The 16,778-nt window shown below is 44.0% G+C and overlaps 1 protein-coding gene across 3 annotated transcripts in view; it reads right to left on the bottom strand.

Moving 5' to 3' along the window:
* Nucleotides 1-125: 125 nt before the first annotated feature.
* Nucleotides 126-16,778, bottom strand: part of LOC105448594 (probable beta-hexosaminidase fdl) — a 38,872-nt gene continuing 22,219 nt past the window's right edge. The window contains exons 3-8 of one of the 3 annotated variants that reach the window (XM_011687257.1): nucleotides 8,445-8,588; nucleotides 7,843-7,944; nucleotides 5,251-5,513; nucleotides 4,246-4,857; nucleotides 3,430-4,159; nucleotides 126-3,339 (exon numbers count right to left, since the gene is read on the bottom strand). In XM_011687257.1, the coding sequence (XP_011685559.1) occupies nucleotides 3,192-3,339; nucleotides 3,430-4,159; nucleotides 4,246-4,857; nucleotides 5,251-5,513; nucleotides 7,843-7,944; nucleotides 8,445-8,578 (1,989 nt within the window). In that variant the 5' untranslated portion in view covers nucleotides 8,579-8,588 and the 3' untranslated portion in view covers nucleotides 126-3,191. Of the gene's footprint in view, nucleotides 3,340-3,429; nucleotides 4,160-4,245; nucleotides 4,858-5,250; nucleotides 5,514-7,842; nucleotides 7,945-8,444; nucleotides 8,615-16,778 lie in introns of those variants that run through there. The other 2 variants (XM_011687258.1, XM_011687260.1) reach the window with 2 other exon arrangements.

Here is a 16,778-nt window from a genome sequence, read left to right as displayed (position 1 = left end):
TAAAGAATATATTTTCCTGAGATCTCTCTCCTTCTAGCAAATGTGTATGACAAGCGTTTTATGCAACGCGCATATTAAATAAGGAAATAGGAGTCGAGTTTTAGGGAACAAAGTGAACGGCGTGATGTATTCAAAATTCACTTTATGTTAAATCCGTGTAAGAGACACGTCATAACAGAGTATATCTTTCTGTCCGGATCAGTTCGGAGAACCGTCAAAACACACACACAACTGTGTTTTATTTACATACATTTATCGTTGCGGACCGAAGAGAGTCGCATAACGTAAGTATACGTACCGTAAATATCACCGTCCTAATCGCCGTAACATTCTTGTTTTTTCAACGATAACCGACAAATTGTTATCATTACACGTAACGTAACAATTTACCTCCACACCTATCGAGCTCTGTTTCATTAATCGAGATTAAGACGAATTTGACATAAGAAATAACCGGAGGAGTAATTCGCGTGCGCGAAACTACAATCTTAAAAATCCTCAATACCTATGTCAGCTATCTTACACGATGATGTCACAAGAATATTCAAATAAAGTGATTGAAAAATAGCAAAGTTAAACAGCAGCTGTTTAATCTTTCAAATATTAGGTAACCACTTTAACTCAATCAAAAGCTCTCTCTCTCTCTCTCTGTCCTTGATTTTATTATTTGGATATTTCTTTGCGAGTGATATCATAATTTAAGATAAAATATGGGTATTCAGGATCCTTAACGTTATCACGTTATTTTAAATCTCATATCTACAAACGCGCGAGAGAATTAGCTCCTCTTACAGCCATCAATATCGGTAAGTATCGATAAGTACAGACATCCCAACGTCCATTTCTCTACACTCACGTTACATTCCTCGCCCCCATCGTCCCCCGTGAGCGGTTCGCCTATTTGCCTTTGTCTACTTATTACGCCTAAATAACCGCCTGTCGATTCGCCTAGTAATTACCTTAACTATTTGTCTCTATCTACACGCCTATCTATATATATATATATATATATATTATAAGTTGCTCCCTACGTCGTGTTACGAAGTATGTACAAATTTCCAAGAATCACTCGCGTCTTCTTAATTCATAGGCCACATTGTACTGGGATAAAGGGGGCGAATTTCCACGCGCGATCGCTTCTCAATCGTGATCATTCGCGTCGTTTAGATACAATCGCGTGCACATTGGAATTACTTATAATTGGGCGAGTTTCTTTGTGTAGATTCTATCAGTCGAATTTTTCGCCGCGGTGGATACAGACGTCATTTTCCGAGAACGGCATTCGATTTGAAATTACAACGCGCGATAATGAAATACCTCGGCGATTTCATTATCAAATAAAAAATAACATAGCAGTAGAATTCCTCTTATTTTTTGAAACGAAATTATAAAATTAAAATATTTTTTCTTATTGTTTTATAAGAACATATTGTTATAATACAATAACGACTGTTTCTATTTCAAATCGATCTGTTTACAAATTCATAAGTAATTCCGTTCGATGAATAATTTAATAGCACTGAACTCAATTCTTGTGAGATAAAGTTCTTGGCAATGTTTATTTAAGAAATAAAGGGAGTAGCTAAAAGGTTCTCGAACGTGTCGTTCGCGCATCCGACGATCGTGTTACTCTGCCCTGAGCGTTTTTGCGTTGACGATAAGTAGAAAGTTCGGTTAGCGTCGCGCGCCAACGAGTCGGCGAATCTAAAGCTCTCTGATATCAATTTTTCATTATGTACGTTAATCTTTAATATAGATCAGTCGCAAACACACAAGCACTATTTGCCACAATCGACCAATCATAACATCAGATTCAGAACTGTCGTACCGCCACACATACGCACACGCACACGCGTACACACATACACGCGCCTTTTTCGTTACTTGTTACTTATACTTTCAGTAATGTAATCTCAATCTGTTAAAAAGCTAAGTTACGCGCTACAAAATTGCCCCTGGCCGAGGCGTTCCAGTGATAAAGCTAGCCTACGATCGTGATAGTCTCGGTATCCCTCGATTGGTGGGATCCGAGAGATAACGCGATAAGCTTTCTTGCGCGTTGGTACCGCGGTCGTATTCCTTCTCTCTTTCGCTTTAAAGGCTCCTTCTCGCTAGGACTCTAATTGAGCCTCGATCGACGAGACGAGTGCCTCGTCATCTTTCGATACTAGGACACGATGCACAATTGGTCCAATTTGTCTCAATCGTGCATCGTCATGCAATATAATGTGATTTAAACGGTTAATGTATAACAAAGTACCGTTCAGAATTCTAGCATCGTCGAAACGACAAACGAAAGAGGGGAATGTGATGTTTTCGTCGAAAAGCAAGTATCGTGCTGGAAAAAGTCTTGAAAAGCTCGAGCGTGTGAAATATATTTGTACTTTAACGCAGTAGAAATCGAGACCACAAACAACAGCTTAACGAATAACATCGTAACGAATATATTGATTTCGTTGCAATAATTTATAAACGTCATCATATATATTTTTAGACATCGAACTTACTCTCGAAAACAGCGATATCTTCTAGACATCGAGAGGAATTAAAAGATCTGCGACATTCATAATCGACGTACAATTTCGGACTCCAAGCGACCCTATGGATGATAATCACAAAGACGATTTCATTGATAGAAACATTCGCGGTTTCCACTTGATTACAATAATTCGATTCGTTAAGTAGACGCTTATAAAACTAAGCTTGCGCGAAGCTTGATTTCAAACCTCCTCACGGGAGGTTCAATTACGTTATCGGCGAACACGCGTTCCTTTACGTCAAGTTAACGCGTTGGTTCAAAATCACGGCTTATCCGCTGCCGACCTGTATAAAATCGCAGCATAGATCATGTATACGCAGAGAGAGCTTCTTGGTTATTCGCTATATCGATATTGTTCACCGAAGTTCGCCTCGGCGTTCGTTCTTCGCGCGTCGGAAAGCCGTCGAGTGATTTATCGAGCAGGAACGATTGTCAATTTTGTCGGCAGGATGTGCATCGAAAGATCCCAGGGATCATCACGTATACGCGATGTCGTTGCGCGTCGGAAGAGATCGATTTCGACCACCGACAGGACTTGCGGCTGACGTCGCCGCTTCTTCTGGAGCCCCGTTTTTATATGTTTCTTATCAGCGCCGCAAGTGCGGTACTCGTGGAGCGGCTGGTGGACAATTAGCGAATCTCTAACGATCGGTCAGAGACATTTCCCGGGATTCTGGGAACACCAGTGTGGCCACATGGACTCCGTTTTGATGCCTCTGCTGTTCAGGACCTCGACGTGCATGGCTAGTCTGGTGTAAACGTTCTCGTCCGTGGAGTAACTGTTCGTCGGTGGGTCGCTCCTGGAAAAGAAAATTTTCCCGTAGAAAACTTCCACTAGAAGAAATCGCTTTGTCATGTGTTTTTGCTACCTTATTGCTTATATTATTTACCATAGTCGTTCAGCGAGCGCCGACGACCTGGGCCATAGTCGAGGTCCCAGGGACGACTGCCCGGTCTGTTCGCTCCAGATCGCCGCCTCGCCGCCGAGCACCAGAGGCAGCTGCTGCGGCGGGTAATCCTTCCAAGGACGGTGGTTATAAACGGTCTGCCAGGTGCGGTATTCACCGCACGCGGCCTCGCCGCTCTCCCGCCACCTACCGAAGCCGCAATCCAGGTACCATGCGTCAACGTGCGACAGAATCACCCGGAAGCCGTCCTCCAGTAGATCCGGCGTTTCCGGCCAATTGCTACCGCCCCAGGACTGGATTACGTGAATCTTCGGGTCGAAGTGCATCATGATGTAAGGCCTCTTTGTTAACGGCGAGCTCCACAGGATCACCGCCCTCGGCACCTTCTCGTGATTCGCCCGAATCAGCCGCTGCAGCATCTTTGTCTCAAACTCCGCCCAGAGCGCGTGGTGATCCGTCATGTTTTGCGCCTGCATGGCCAGGGTGATGTTGCCATATTGCGCCCAGCACTCGAGATTCACCTCGTCGCCGCCGAGATGCACCAAATCGCGCACCTCGGTGAGATCTAACAGCTCCCGGTACAAGCCCTCGAGTATCCGATATGAGTGTTCATTTATAGGATTCAGCTGGCCGCAATTTGGCTCGCCACAGTACGACGACCACGGCTGCTGATCCACGCACAACGCCAGTTCGCCAAAGCCATGTTCCGCACCTGATCGTCAAAAATGTCATAGAAATGCTAATCTACCTGTGTCCGACGGGAATTAATATTACAAAATGTGGGGTTACAGAACTCACCCCATTGCCATCCGGCGCCAGCATGAGCCGGAGAGTCGATCTCGACGACGATCCTGACGCCGCGTATCCTCGCGTAATCGGCCAGATCCTTGACGTCGTCAGGTGTGTAAATGTGATCGCCGCTGTAAGCGCCCCATCTCGCCATCTCCGGGAATTGTGCCGAGTCGAACGGGAAACTCTGTGAGTCGGTTAGGTGCCAGTGCAACGTGTTGAGCTTCGTAGCTGCCATGCCGTCGATGACCCTCTTCAGTTCCTCGACGGGGAAAAACTGCCTGCCGGTGTCGACGAGAAGGCCGCGATACGAGAACGCGGGCTTGTCCTCGATGGAAGCTCGCGTGAGGACGCGAAGAGCGCCCTGCTTGCCGGCGGCCTCGTCCCACCAGATCAACTGGCTGAGGGTCTCGAGACCGTGTCGCACCCCAAAGTAGCTTCTCGCTACAATTCGGGCCTCCAGAATCTTCCCCTTCGGCGCGAGCTCCAGTTTGTACGACTCGTCGGTGTCTAGAGTCAAGGTGGTGCCCCGCGCATTGCCAGCGTTCAGGTACACGATGAACGAATTTATACCGGATCGACTTTTGGCGTTCAGCACCTTGACCAGACTTCTGATGTTCCCTGCGATTAAAAGAACACGTCTCAGAAGGAGGCAACGATTTCGTCCGAATTACGCAAAACGAGGTAAATAATTGTTTACAAGATGCGGATATTCAATAATTTTCTATTCTACATGGAATATTTAAATTCAATAAGTAGAAATTGTAATTTTGAGACATATTACGTGTGATTTCGATATGTAAAATGCATGATATTGCGGTATGTCGAATTTGTTAAAAGATCGACAAGCGTTATTAACCGACAACAAGAAAGTCTCAAAAAATTAAGGAAGATCCCTTTGCTCTGCGTTTTCTATAGTAATTAATCTTCATAAAAAGGAACTGTTGTAAAGTATCTTTAACGTTAGGTGAACGTTCTGATATTCTCTTATCCTGGTAACTTTTCAATACTCACCGATGAAGACGTCCTTTGCATGCTCCAACAGATCTTTCGTCTCCTGGTCGCTCGTATTCACGGTGACGAATTCGATCTGCTGAAGATGCAGGATGACGCTGTCATCGCCGAGGACGATGTTCTCGGTCGGCCTGGGCCACAACAGCCGAGTGTTCCCTCCGCAATGCGCGGTGCAAGTCGCCAAGGATGTCCTCGAGGACCTTACTGCTCGCCTCTCGCATCGATTCGCCACACACGCCCAGGACCACGGACTTTGAAATGCCCTGCGATCGAGTGAAAATTGAGCTCGTACTACGATTCATAATTGTGCTCCCTTACGCGACGAAGTTTAAAGAATATCTTTTGATCTGGCAATCTGTGGCACGACTGAGGAATATCATTTTTTTTATATATTTATATTTTTTTTTATATCAAAATTCGACAAATATTTTCCTTAAGAAGAAATAACTTTACTTTGATAAATTCTCAAATATGTATATATTCAATCGTTGGTCATATCACGGATTACCAAACAATCATATTCTTTCTTTAGGCGATCCGATTTGCAACAGACGTCTGTCTCACAAATCGAAAATGTGGAAAATGTTAAAAATGATAGGTACAAGAGAGAGGAGACACCACATGCAATTTTATTTCAGATTTCCATTTGATCGAAATGCGGTTGACAAACTTGATATGTTGCAGTTAATAATATTCTGTTTATACAATGTATTAATAAATTATTGCTTCAATAATAAGAAGTGCAATATCTAAACATAAAGTAAACAAAAGGAAACAAAAGAAAATCAATAAGTAGCTTAATAATTTTATAAATAATTAGTATAAAAAATGATTAACTTAGGAAAAAATTGTACAAAAAATTAAATTTATTTTTTATACATATTATTTTATGTGCATTAAACATAAAGAAATGTTTTTATCTTAATAAAAAGATATTTTTTAAAGAAAATCATTAACTAAATATTTAATAATACATTAAAATAAACACTGTTTTATTGTTAGATTGCGAGTAACTCGTCTAATAATGTACAAGCAAGCAATTTCATAAATCAAGAACCACGACAGTCCAACTCATTTTGGCAGAAGAAAAAGATCAGATCTACCTTCCGCGACTCATTCCCTATGTCGGTCAAGCTGATAATATCGTACCTCTGGCAAATGAAAAGCTGCTCATTACGACGGCAAGAGAAATGAAAGTGCAAAAAGCGATATCGTCGGCATCGTTCGAATTAGAAAAGCGAGAGGGAAGAAGAGGGAAAAAAGCGATGTTTGCCGAACGAAGAGAGAGGCTCAAGAAAATAGCTGGCTAATCATGGAACGGAATAACCTTCTGCTCGAGGTGGAAGAAATGAACAAATGCCTCGATAGAGAAAGCACTGAAAAATGAGCGACCCGATGAAATTTGAGAGGTAGATTCGCGAGTGAAGCGACGAGTATTCGACATCGATTCGCGATGCAGTGAACTAATTGATTGTATCTCGCGCGCCAGAAATCGACAATTGTTACGTGGAGACGAAAGGTTCTCCTGCAGGGTTTCTTTCTAAAACAATCGTATATTTTTTTTTTCTTGTCTTCACGCGAACGCGCAAGCCGGGTTTGCCTCGCCTCCAAAGGCAAAGGTGAGTACCGCTTTCGGAGTGGAAGGCCGGGAAAGTCGGGTCTCTCGCGCGAAGCGGGTCAGGACAAATGCAGCAACCGTACAATCCGCGCAACGCGGTGCAGACAATGGTGCGTAACAATAGCGGGCGCGGGCGTGCGTTTAGTATGACGGGCGTGTGCTCGGGCGAGTGGATTAAACGGACGAGCGTCAGAATGAGGTGCGACGTCGCCGAGAGGTGGGCGAGAAAGAGAGGTGTACACCGAGCCGGGGGAGGGGTACACGGGAGTTCCCATGGCACGCGGAAATTCAGGACATTTCAGGGAATTCGTTCACTGAGGCGGCCGACGTGTTGCAGGTCATGCCCGGGGTGGCGCCTTAATTGGGAGAGCAACGTTGGCATCAGACGGCACGTGACTGGTTCCGAAAAAGAAAAAAAAAAACAAACGAGAAGCGAAAGGATATTATTGAACACGAGAAATTCGACTTGTCGAACGAGTCTAGACAGCTTGTTAAATGTGCATACTTGAGATTTTGGTTCTTTTATAGACGCTAGAATTATATATGTATATAGAGTATCACGTATAAATGAAATCTTTAACACATAATTTATTCATATCGCTACACCGATTTCATTTTGCAAATCGAAGATTCGAATTACGCTCTGAAATGCAAACGAGTTTCGTTCTTCTATAAAATTTAGAACTCGAGAGACAAAGAGAGCGCCATCACGCTTTTTTCCTGCAAAACTTTGTTCTCATTTCCTTCTTTTTTTCGTAACAATTCGAATTTTTATTTGTATAGTGCCATTCGATACGTTGCAACACCGTGAAAGTAGAGAGGGTTGTTCAAAAGTGCTTTTTCATCCCCCGAACACCGTGAATAGAGGGATCAGATTAATGTAGGGCTTCGGGTGGAAGGTGTGAAAGAATATACGCGGGTACATTTCGTTTAGCATAAGATTCCAACCCCCGGGGTCGGGGATTGTCCGTTACCTAGGCTCTTCCAGATACTCGTAGAGCCGTTCGCCGGGTCCGATCGTGGTATCATTACCCACCAGGTAATTAACCAAGCCGCGCTGCAAGTCCTCTAGTCTTCTTCCGACGCACGGATTCATCGTGCGTTGCGAGTGCGAAATAAATTCGAGATAAAAAACAAAAAAAAAACATGCAGTGTAAGAAAAATCATCAGAAGAGGCAACTGGATTAATATCGCGCAACGCGGGCCAACGGACCTGCGCTGGCTGCGTGTTAACAGAAAACACAGAAATTAAAAGAAGGCGAAAAAAAAGCGATCTTGCGCTTCGCAGACTTGTCTCTACAATTCTCTCTCGGAGTATTTTTCTACTTATTAAAAAAAAAATTGTATGCATTGAAATCAGAGTGAAACACATAGACACACTAGAGCATAGTCCAGAGAGACCGCTCGCTTCTTTTTAGGCATACCGAGCAACGCATCTACGAGTTTATTTTTTACTCAACAGAATCTCAAAAGATACTATGTTAGCTCGTGTTTCACTTGCCAAATTGTCTGCTTGGAAGGCAATTGACACTGCAATCACTCACAAACTCACTGCAATTATAAAGAGACTACTTACCGACGCGACGCGAACGGCTGGAGCGATGCGAGCGGCGGCGCGTGGGCGTACATGGCGATCAGCAGGACACCGGTCATCAGGACGAGGAAGAGGAGGATCCTCCTCATCCATCCGCTGGGCATGCTACCCACCATTCTGACGAGTCTGCAAATAAACGAAACGAAAATCATGCGGATGTGATTACGCAGACAGTCGCGAACGCGTCGTGTTAACCGGGACAACCGGACTAACGATAGCCCCTCTTCCCCCTCGCGTCTGTGGAGCTCGTTCATCGCTTACATTGCGAATTTCAATAAACCGGCGAGCAGCAATAAATGCGGGATCCGTTACCGTTATTTTCAGCGCTAAATGTGCGATTCGCTCGAAGTTGGCCCCGTTTCGAAGAGGCTGATCGGCGCGAGATAAGAGACATTAAAATCATAGGAACGCGTTCTCACTTTCATTCGGAGATTGTTTCCTTTGTATTTTATCTTTTCGCACTTCCCTCTTCGATCGTGACACGGAGATAAGACGGTCGTATTTACTACTAAACGCGCAACAAGATGAGCGTTTCTACTCCTCCCCTCCTCGTCCCGGAAGGTGACACGCGAGAGATAAGACGTGATTTACGTGGAAAGCACGTTCGCATAAAGACGCGGGCACGTACATATACATATATCTCAAGATTAGACAGCGGACGACCGAAAGGAAACGTTTCCCGCGTACTTCCGGCGATTCTCCAGGCACGAGGGAAACACGCCGCCGCTGCCGTCCTTCTCCCCATTCAACGGGAATGACGGAGAAACCACGGCGAAAGTGTTTTCGAACGTAAATGCACGCGCGTAAAAGCGCCTGCTCTTCCGCTTTATGATTCCACGAGGATTTATGGACCTTTGCCAGGCGCGCGTCGCCTATGCGATATTACGTAACATTTCCGTCGGAAAACCGGGCAAATCTTTATCCCTCGCGAACCGATCTGTCGAGATACATCCGACAGATGCAATTCGGTTTATCGCCAATGTAAATACAGCGAGGAAAATTCGCGCGGACGCGCGAAACAATGCCACCGTGGTATTTCCGACGACAAAGCCGAATTAAATCGCGGATCCCATCATTGACAGGAATTTAGTTGTCGTTTGCAAGCAGCATTCAAAACTTTCACATTAACTACGTAATGATGCAATACAACACAGGCAATAAATTAAATGTAAGGTAAACGTCCCAATACGATCGGATATGTATACCTATGTCCCGACATTTACGCAAAACTTATTAATCTGAAATCCTTTTTTTATTATAATATCAAAACTTAATTGTAAAATTATATCTAATATTATAATAATATTACAATAAAAAAAGCATTTGAGATTAATTATAATAAGTTTTGTGTACGTGTTCAGACTTAGGTATACGTGTTCAGTCACTGAGATCTTATGCTACTTGATAAAAATAATCAATTATTGATAAGAGAATCTATAGTTGAAGGTTCGTTATCTCTTTTGATACATGTATATTATAGAAAGGCGCGCGGACCAATATTTTAAGAATAAAAAAAATCACCAATTGAGGGCAATGTTTTTTTTAGATGACCGAGCGTTCATCTCGACCTCACTGCCGTCGCGTCGTAAAGAGGGAACGCGGCGTCATCGAGTGCAGCTACTTATCGCGGTGGGTCTAAGGGCCACCTGTCGAATTGCACAGAAATACACCTTGGACGCCTAGGCGAGGTCTAAGCTTAGCACTTTCGCCTCTCGAAATGTTCCGCCAGTCTAGACGGAGCGTGCGTTCTGATTACTACGCAAACAACACTTGGCACCTCACCTCGGCGCTTAATGCCGAGAATAGGCACTTTGGATTTTCGATCCCGCGCGCCGCCCCGCAAATGAATCATAATATATCCCATGCTAATTTATTCCGCTGTAATCAAGACCCCTAACGTCGAGTTATGGCTTAAGTTGTGGGAAAAGCCAAACCGCCGACCGGCGCGGCGGCGGCGTTTTCGTGCGCCGCTATTTTTCATTCCACGTGCATACCAGACGTGTTTTGCATTTAGGCAGCTCTAATGACATTCGTGCACGAAGCCAAGGCGGCTTAAGCGAAATGGAACAGTACACAACCCGAAAAAATCGATTGCAGGCCAGCAGATTACGCGATAGCAAACGAGAATTCTGGAGATCGGGAGATTGATCGTAGTTCGTGCGCGAAACAAGTAACGAAGTTCTAGCTGGCACACATCGTGCTATATGCATTCACTTAAAATGCTAACATTTGTCGCACCGAATAGTTGGACAGGACAAATTCGAACGCTGAATGACACGAAGACTGAAAACGCCACGTATTAAAATATTAAATAGATTTTCAGAACAGAACCAAAAAAAAAAACATCACGGATATTAACTTCACTATATTTAAAAAGATAAAAATATACGGTGAAATCTATAGCTTCTGCTTGAAATTTATTCGACAAGTAAAAATTGTATTAACCGTAGTATATAGTTGTCCATAAAAAAATTCATATTTAAATATTAAATTCTAAATTTCGCCAAATATTGCACATGACATTTAATTTTACATTTCGCAAATAATATTCAATTCAATATTTCGCTAAACTCGTTAGTTATAACGATTGATAAACTGCATTAACAGAGGGAGGCAATTTTAATTCTCCGCAATTCGATTTCTTCTCGCGTTACGTGGACTTTGCTTTCCGCAAACAAGAGTTGATCGACGACGCAAAGAGCTTAAACGACGCACACCGCCGACACGCACACACGCCGGACCCATCAATTTCCTGGCATCGGGAAGCCAATTGCGCCAGAGAGATTCGATCGAAACCCTCGCACGACACTTTGCTCAGATGAAATACTATACCGTCGTGATACCTATGTGGCGACATCGGGCCACGGCGAGAGACTGGCGATCCGACACCACGCTACGCCACGCCACGCCACGCCACGCCACGCCACGCTACACCGAGCCACGTTGCGCGCAGCCAGCTGGCCGAAATCCACCCTCGTGGGCCGATTAGGCGCGCGAGCGGGGTGGTTCAACGTTGCCGCCGCGCCGGTATAACAAAGGTGGTGTGTAGAGCCTTCTTCTTACATCTCTCTTTCTCCCTGCGTGAGGACGGTGGCGAAAGAGAGACGGCGGTTAGGGTGGGTTATCTGAGTCGAGCGAGGGTAGGACGAGGGAGAGCGTGACGCGACAGGGACGACGAAGTCGACGAGGATGGTGGGAGCGACGGAGGCGGCGGTGGCGGTGGCGGCGTCGTTGCTGCTCGTTGCAAGCACACGTGAACTATACCTAAATGCCGTGCCTGGCCGCGAATCGCGTGGCGTAGCCAAGCAACGCGCGTGCCATGACCGTCGCCGCCGATAGTCTCCGGCGAAACGGTAGTAAGGACGGACCGGGGAAGATTCGCCGGACGCGAAGAGCGGGACGACGGTCGTCGACGTGCGGCCTCGGCCATCGGTGGGCGACATCGTCCACCGTCGCCGTCGCGGTGGTCTCCGGACGGAAGGAAGGGAGAACGGTGAACGAACGGATGGGCACGACGCACCGGTTTCAGGATTGTCCATCGATCGCCAGGAGAAACGGTATCGCAGGTGTTCGGCGGGCGAGCGCGCGATCGACCGAGCCAGCCAGACCCCGTTGTTGTACACTGAGAAAAAGGTCGGTCTCTCTCTCTCTCTCTCTCTCTCTCTCTCTCTCTCTCTCTCTCTCTCTCTCTCTCTCTCTTTCTCTCTCTCACTTGGCAAATTGACACCTGTCACGGTGTCAACATGGTATCAAATGAAATGGGAGGGCGGTGTAGCTGACGTTTGCGGGAGGTGGATTTACCCGTCGGAAAAGCTCGGAAAAAAATTAATTTGAATCCACCTGAGAGTACAGTTCGGACCAATTATCCGAATTAAAATGATTTCGCATATATCGTGCTTTTTAATTAACAACATCGTTTGCCGGCTTCATTGTCGAGTAAGTAAATTAATAAAGCAAAATATATACTCGTAACATTTGCTAACTAATATGTTAAATAATTGTTATGTACTTTGTGCTAGGTTCGCTTCTGGTTCGTTTACCAGATCAAAACCGATAATTTCATTTATTCGACGGCAATTTTTCTTTTCAGTGTACGTCGAGAAATACGCATGTTGAAAATTGAGTACAAAAGTACACACGGAATATCAAATAGCGCGCGATTAGGAAGGACATCTATTTTTAAAAACAAGCTTCGAATCAAATGAGATGCCGATTATATAGACAATGAAACTGGAGACTATTCAGATAACGTCAAGTGGACGCGTTTCGTCGTCACTCCTAGCGCCCTAAGCCACAAAGGTCACATTTTGCACGCCTGAGGCACCGCTATTAATATTCGGAGGGAGGACAACACACTGTAGAGATCACCACTCGTGTCATTTAATTACGCTTCAATTGAATGTAAACAAAATTTGCCGGGCGCGCGATCCACCTTAATCCATAACAACCATAACGCGGGCTAACGAGATCGTCAACGGCAATCGATAGATAGCAACAACTAACTCGCTCGATCGTCTCGTTAACGATTTCTTGTATACGAGAAAGTTCGCGAGAGCGAACAGCTCTCGCGTTAATCTCTCGACAACGGATAAAAACGACTGGGACACCCGCGACATATGCGCACCTCACCTAACACCTGCTGTCCTCGTCGCCATAATCCTAGTCGTGATAAACAATTATTAGCCGGCCGCTATCACGGACTTGATATCGCACGGCAATGGTCGCTCTCACACGCGCGACACGACGCGTCTCCGCTTACCCCGCCGCGGAGGAATCTTAAATTATTTCCCCGCGCGGACGCGTGACACACACTCGACACCGCCGCGCCGTCAACAACAATCGCGGTAGTTTGGATTACAAAATGATATGCCGCCGCACGTTTCGCGGCGAGTCACCGGGCTTCAAGGATCCTCATTAATGGCCGGTATTAATAAACGCCACTGCATTCCCGGTCACGACGATGCTATAAATTTCGCGCTGCAAAATTTCGCCCGCAACCGCGGATGACGCGATTCGACGTCGTAACGGGCGAACGCAAAAACGCAACTAGCACTGTTACAAGTATCCCGCCCTACGGAATGTAATACGTTCGACGATTTTAATCGCTGCGAAATATCGTTAGCAAAATGGTAGCGAGCCGAGTTAATCTATATGTACATATATCTATCGGGAGCAATCGGAAGATACAGTATCACTCGCTGTCGTCGTTATCGCAAGTAATACTATATTTGGCGAGCGAGTCAGCGGTGAATGTTATCGGCATCCTGCGAAATATTACAGAAGCTGTGAGAAATAGAAAGAAATATAATTAATTTAAAACCATTCAGTAGCCCAAAATAAGCATGCAACGAGTGATATCCACAAATGTGACGTTCCGGTTGCTAAATAATGACAAAATGCGATAATAATTATGTCATCAGCAACATTTTCATTCTGAAATCAATTAAACGTCCAATTTCGCTTTCATCAATATAATAGGGAGCTCGTGTAATGGCAATACTGACAAGTACTGAAAAGTAGCTTCAGGAGAAACATATGATATTTTTTTCCGATTGTAATTATTTAATATTTCAATAATCCGAAATAAAGCATCCTTACCGATGATATATTTCGCAGAAAGAACATTAAACTCTCATCAACGAACTCTTATCATTAAATATCATCAAACGTCATTAAGCATCATTAAAACTCTTTATAATGACTACAATTTTCCTTGTGTATTTTTCCACACATCTTTATTTTTCTACAGAAATCTAAAAAAAAAAAGACAATATTTTTCCATAGAAAAAGAAGAAATAGTTGAAAATTATTCAGACAATTTCAAATTCGCACGAGAGGGAGAAAGATTTTTTCCTTGATTAAATCTTGGAAAGGACGAATCTTGTTTCTCCCTTCCGTTCAACTCGATTATACAAAAAGCAGCTTTCGCGTATTTTCGAATCACGAATCCTTCGATCGCGGCCGCGACGTAGGTATAATAAACCGACGGTGGTGTTTGTTGCATTTTAACTTGACCTTCACGCGTTGCACTTTGCAATCTCGGGTCGATATTTATCTCGGGGCCTTCAATTTGTCGACCGCTATAGTCGCGATAGTTGCCATTTTAGAGCCCTTTCCGCCCGCGGGTCTCGCGCGGAAGCGTTTGTATTCCCGGAGCATTATTATCCCGTGTGACGCGCGCGATCGACTTCGGTCGGCCCGCTCGCGAGTCGCGAGCGCCGACGCGACGTGCCGCGCCGGTTCGAGCGTTCGATACGAGAAATGGGGAAAAAAGGCCGACGTGGTTTTGCATGGCCGAGGGGGGCGAACCCACACCCTGCAGGCGGTTACACGATCGGTGAAGGCACCCACGGTTCTATATATAGAGCGTATAGGCCATATACGGCGTACACGTATGTCACGTGCCTTCGGTATACGCGTCTCTTAGTCGATATACGCAATCACGTAGAACGCCCGTTGTCGCAGGCCGCCCAGATTCGAGTTCGTTTCAAAGCGCGATCTCGCGTTTATTTAAAAAAAAATTCGAGATTCATGAGATTTAAGATTACCCGCCGCCGTCCGAGCTTAATCGCAAGAGACGGACTTTTTAATCGGTGTGAAAACGTCGGGCGGGAAGAAAACATTTATAGGGGCACCGCTTTTACAGCGCACCGCGATAATAATTCCGTTTACATCGAGCGTCTTGAAACTTCAAGATTTAATTTTGCTTATTTCATACCGATTTAGGACAGTCACGATAAAATTGAGTTTGAAGTGAAAAACATTCTATATATAACAATACTCTCTTACAATATATATAAAATAGTGATAATTTGATTTACATCATGGACTTGGAAACTGAAAAATTTTATTAAATTCGTGAATTGAATTTTGTTCAGCGAGCGCTGAAGTGTTTACGAAGAAGATATTTTAAAATGTGGCTGTATATATCGCATAATAATGGCAATAAGCAATAATTCTATATTATAATTTTCAAAATTAGCAACTATTCTGTTTATTTAATAATAACTGACTTCATTTATTTAATATAAGTTTATTTTAATCAATGAGACATCGAATGCCAACGGAGAAACGTTTCGACGAGTGCGATGTACCGCGATAACGAAGACTTTACATTAACTCAGAAAGTGCTCGTGCTGAATTAATTCAAGATAATCTGATCCATCTCTCGCGACTAATCGCTTTAATTAAAAGCGTTAATTAAAAGCGACGAAGCAATTATAGCCGGACGATCTCTACGCTTCGAATATTATTGCACATCGGGAATAGCGTTAAAACGCGCGATGGATTTCATGCTCGCGCGCGGAAATCGAGAGGCCCGTGAGACTTTTAAATTTTTCATGCCGTAGAGAATGGAGGGATACCGCATAAATCTGGGCGCGGATTTGATCGCGTATTCAATAGGTAAGCGGCGATTCCATCGCGATTCCCGGTAAACCCGGGGTATCGAAGTTATCCCACCATTGATTTCACCCAGTTAAATTTAACGCCGGGCGATACCGGGGGTGCCGAAAATTTATGCGAGTTAACTAGGCGTGCGTAGTTTTCGTTACGTTACCTACAACGATGACGGGAACTAATTGGAGCATCGGCAATATGACAACTCCAATTAGCGGGTTGCAGGCAGCGCGAACATCGCGGTTCCCCGCGGTTATCTGCAGCCCTCGTTTATTCACATCTCGCCCTTTCGTTACCCCCGAGGGCAATGAAAACTTTAGGGGGCTGTCGGACTTCGAATCTACCGGGAGATACTCTTCGAAATGTAGGCAAGGATTCCTAGATCTAAATCTGGGATCGGAGATCTCTTGATTCGTCTCTATAAATAGATGTGTGTGTGTGTGTGTGTGTGTGTGTGCACGCGCGCGCACGCACACACACATTTAACAGCAGAATTAACTCAATTTTTAGAAAAATTGTCGATCTTTAAACTGCTCAAACTTTATGAAAAAAATTGTACAACAATCTTCCTAGGCTTCTGTTAAAAATATAATTGCAAAAAAAATGTATAATTGTATAATTTTTTTGAAAAGCTGTTTTCTGTACATCAATTAATTTATCTCATTATTGTACACAAAAATATTAAGATATAGTAACAAAAAAAAAACATGAATATTTTATGAGATATATATTATTTATTTTATGTAAAAATATGCCAGAATAAAGTGTAAAACATTTTATAAACTATATTAACTTTTGATAACTTTAATATGCACAATAACAAGAGAAATCAATTTATTATGTAAAAAAATTACATATTCTATTAAAGAAAATAGCGATAGATTTTATATAAAAAATTGATTTTTTCAAAAATTAATT

The sequence above is a fragment of the Wasmannia auropunctata genome, unplaced genomic scaffold, assembly GCF_000956235.1.
Source record: "Wasmannia auropunctata unplaced genomic scaffold, wasmannia.A_1.0 LD336083.1, whole genome shotgun sequence".
Classification (NCBI taxonomy): domain Eukaryota; kingdom Metazoa; phylum Arthropoda; class Insecta; order Hymenoptera; family Formicidae; genus Wasmannia; species Wasmannia auropunctata.
The sequence above is the reverse complement of the archived record's forward strand: the minus strand, read 5'-3'. Positions and strand labels throughout refer to the sequence as shown.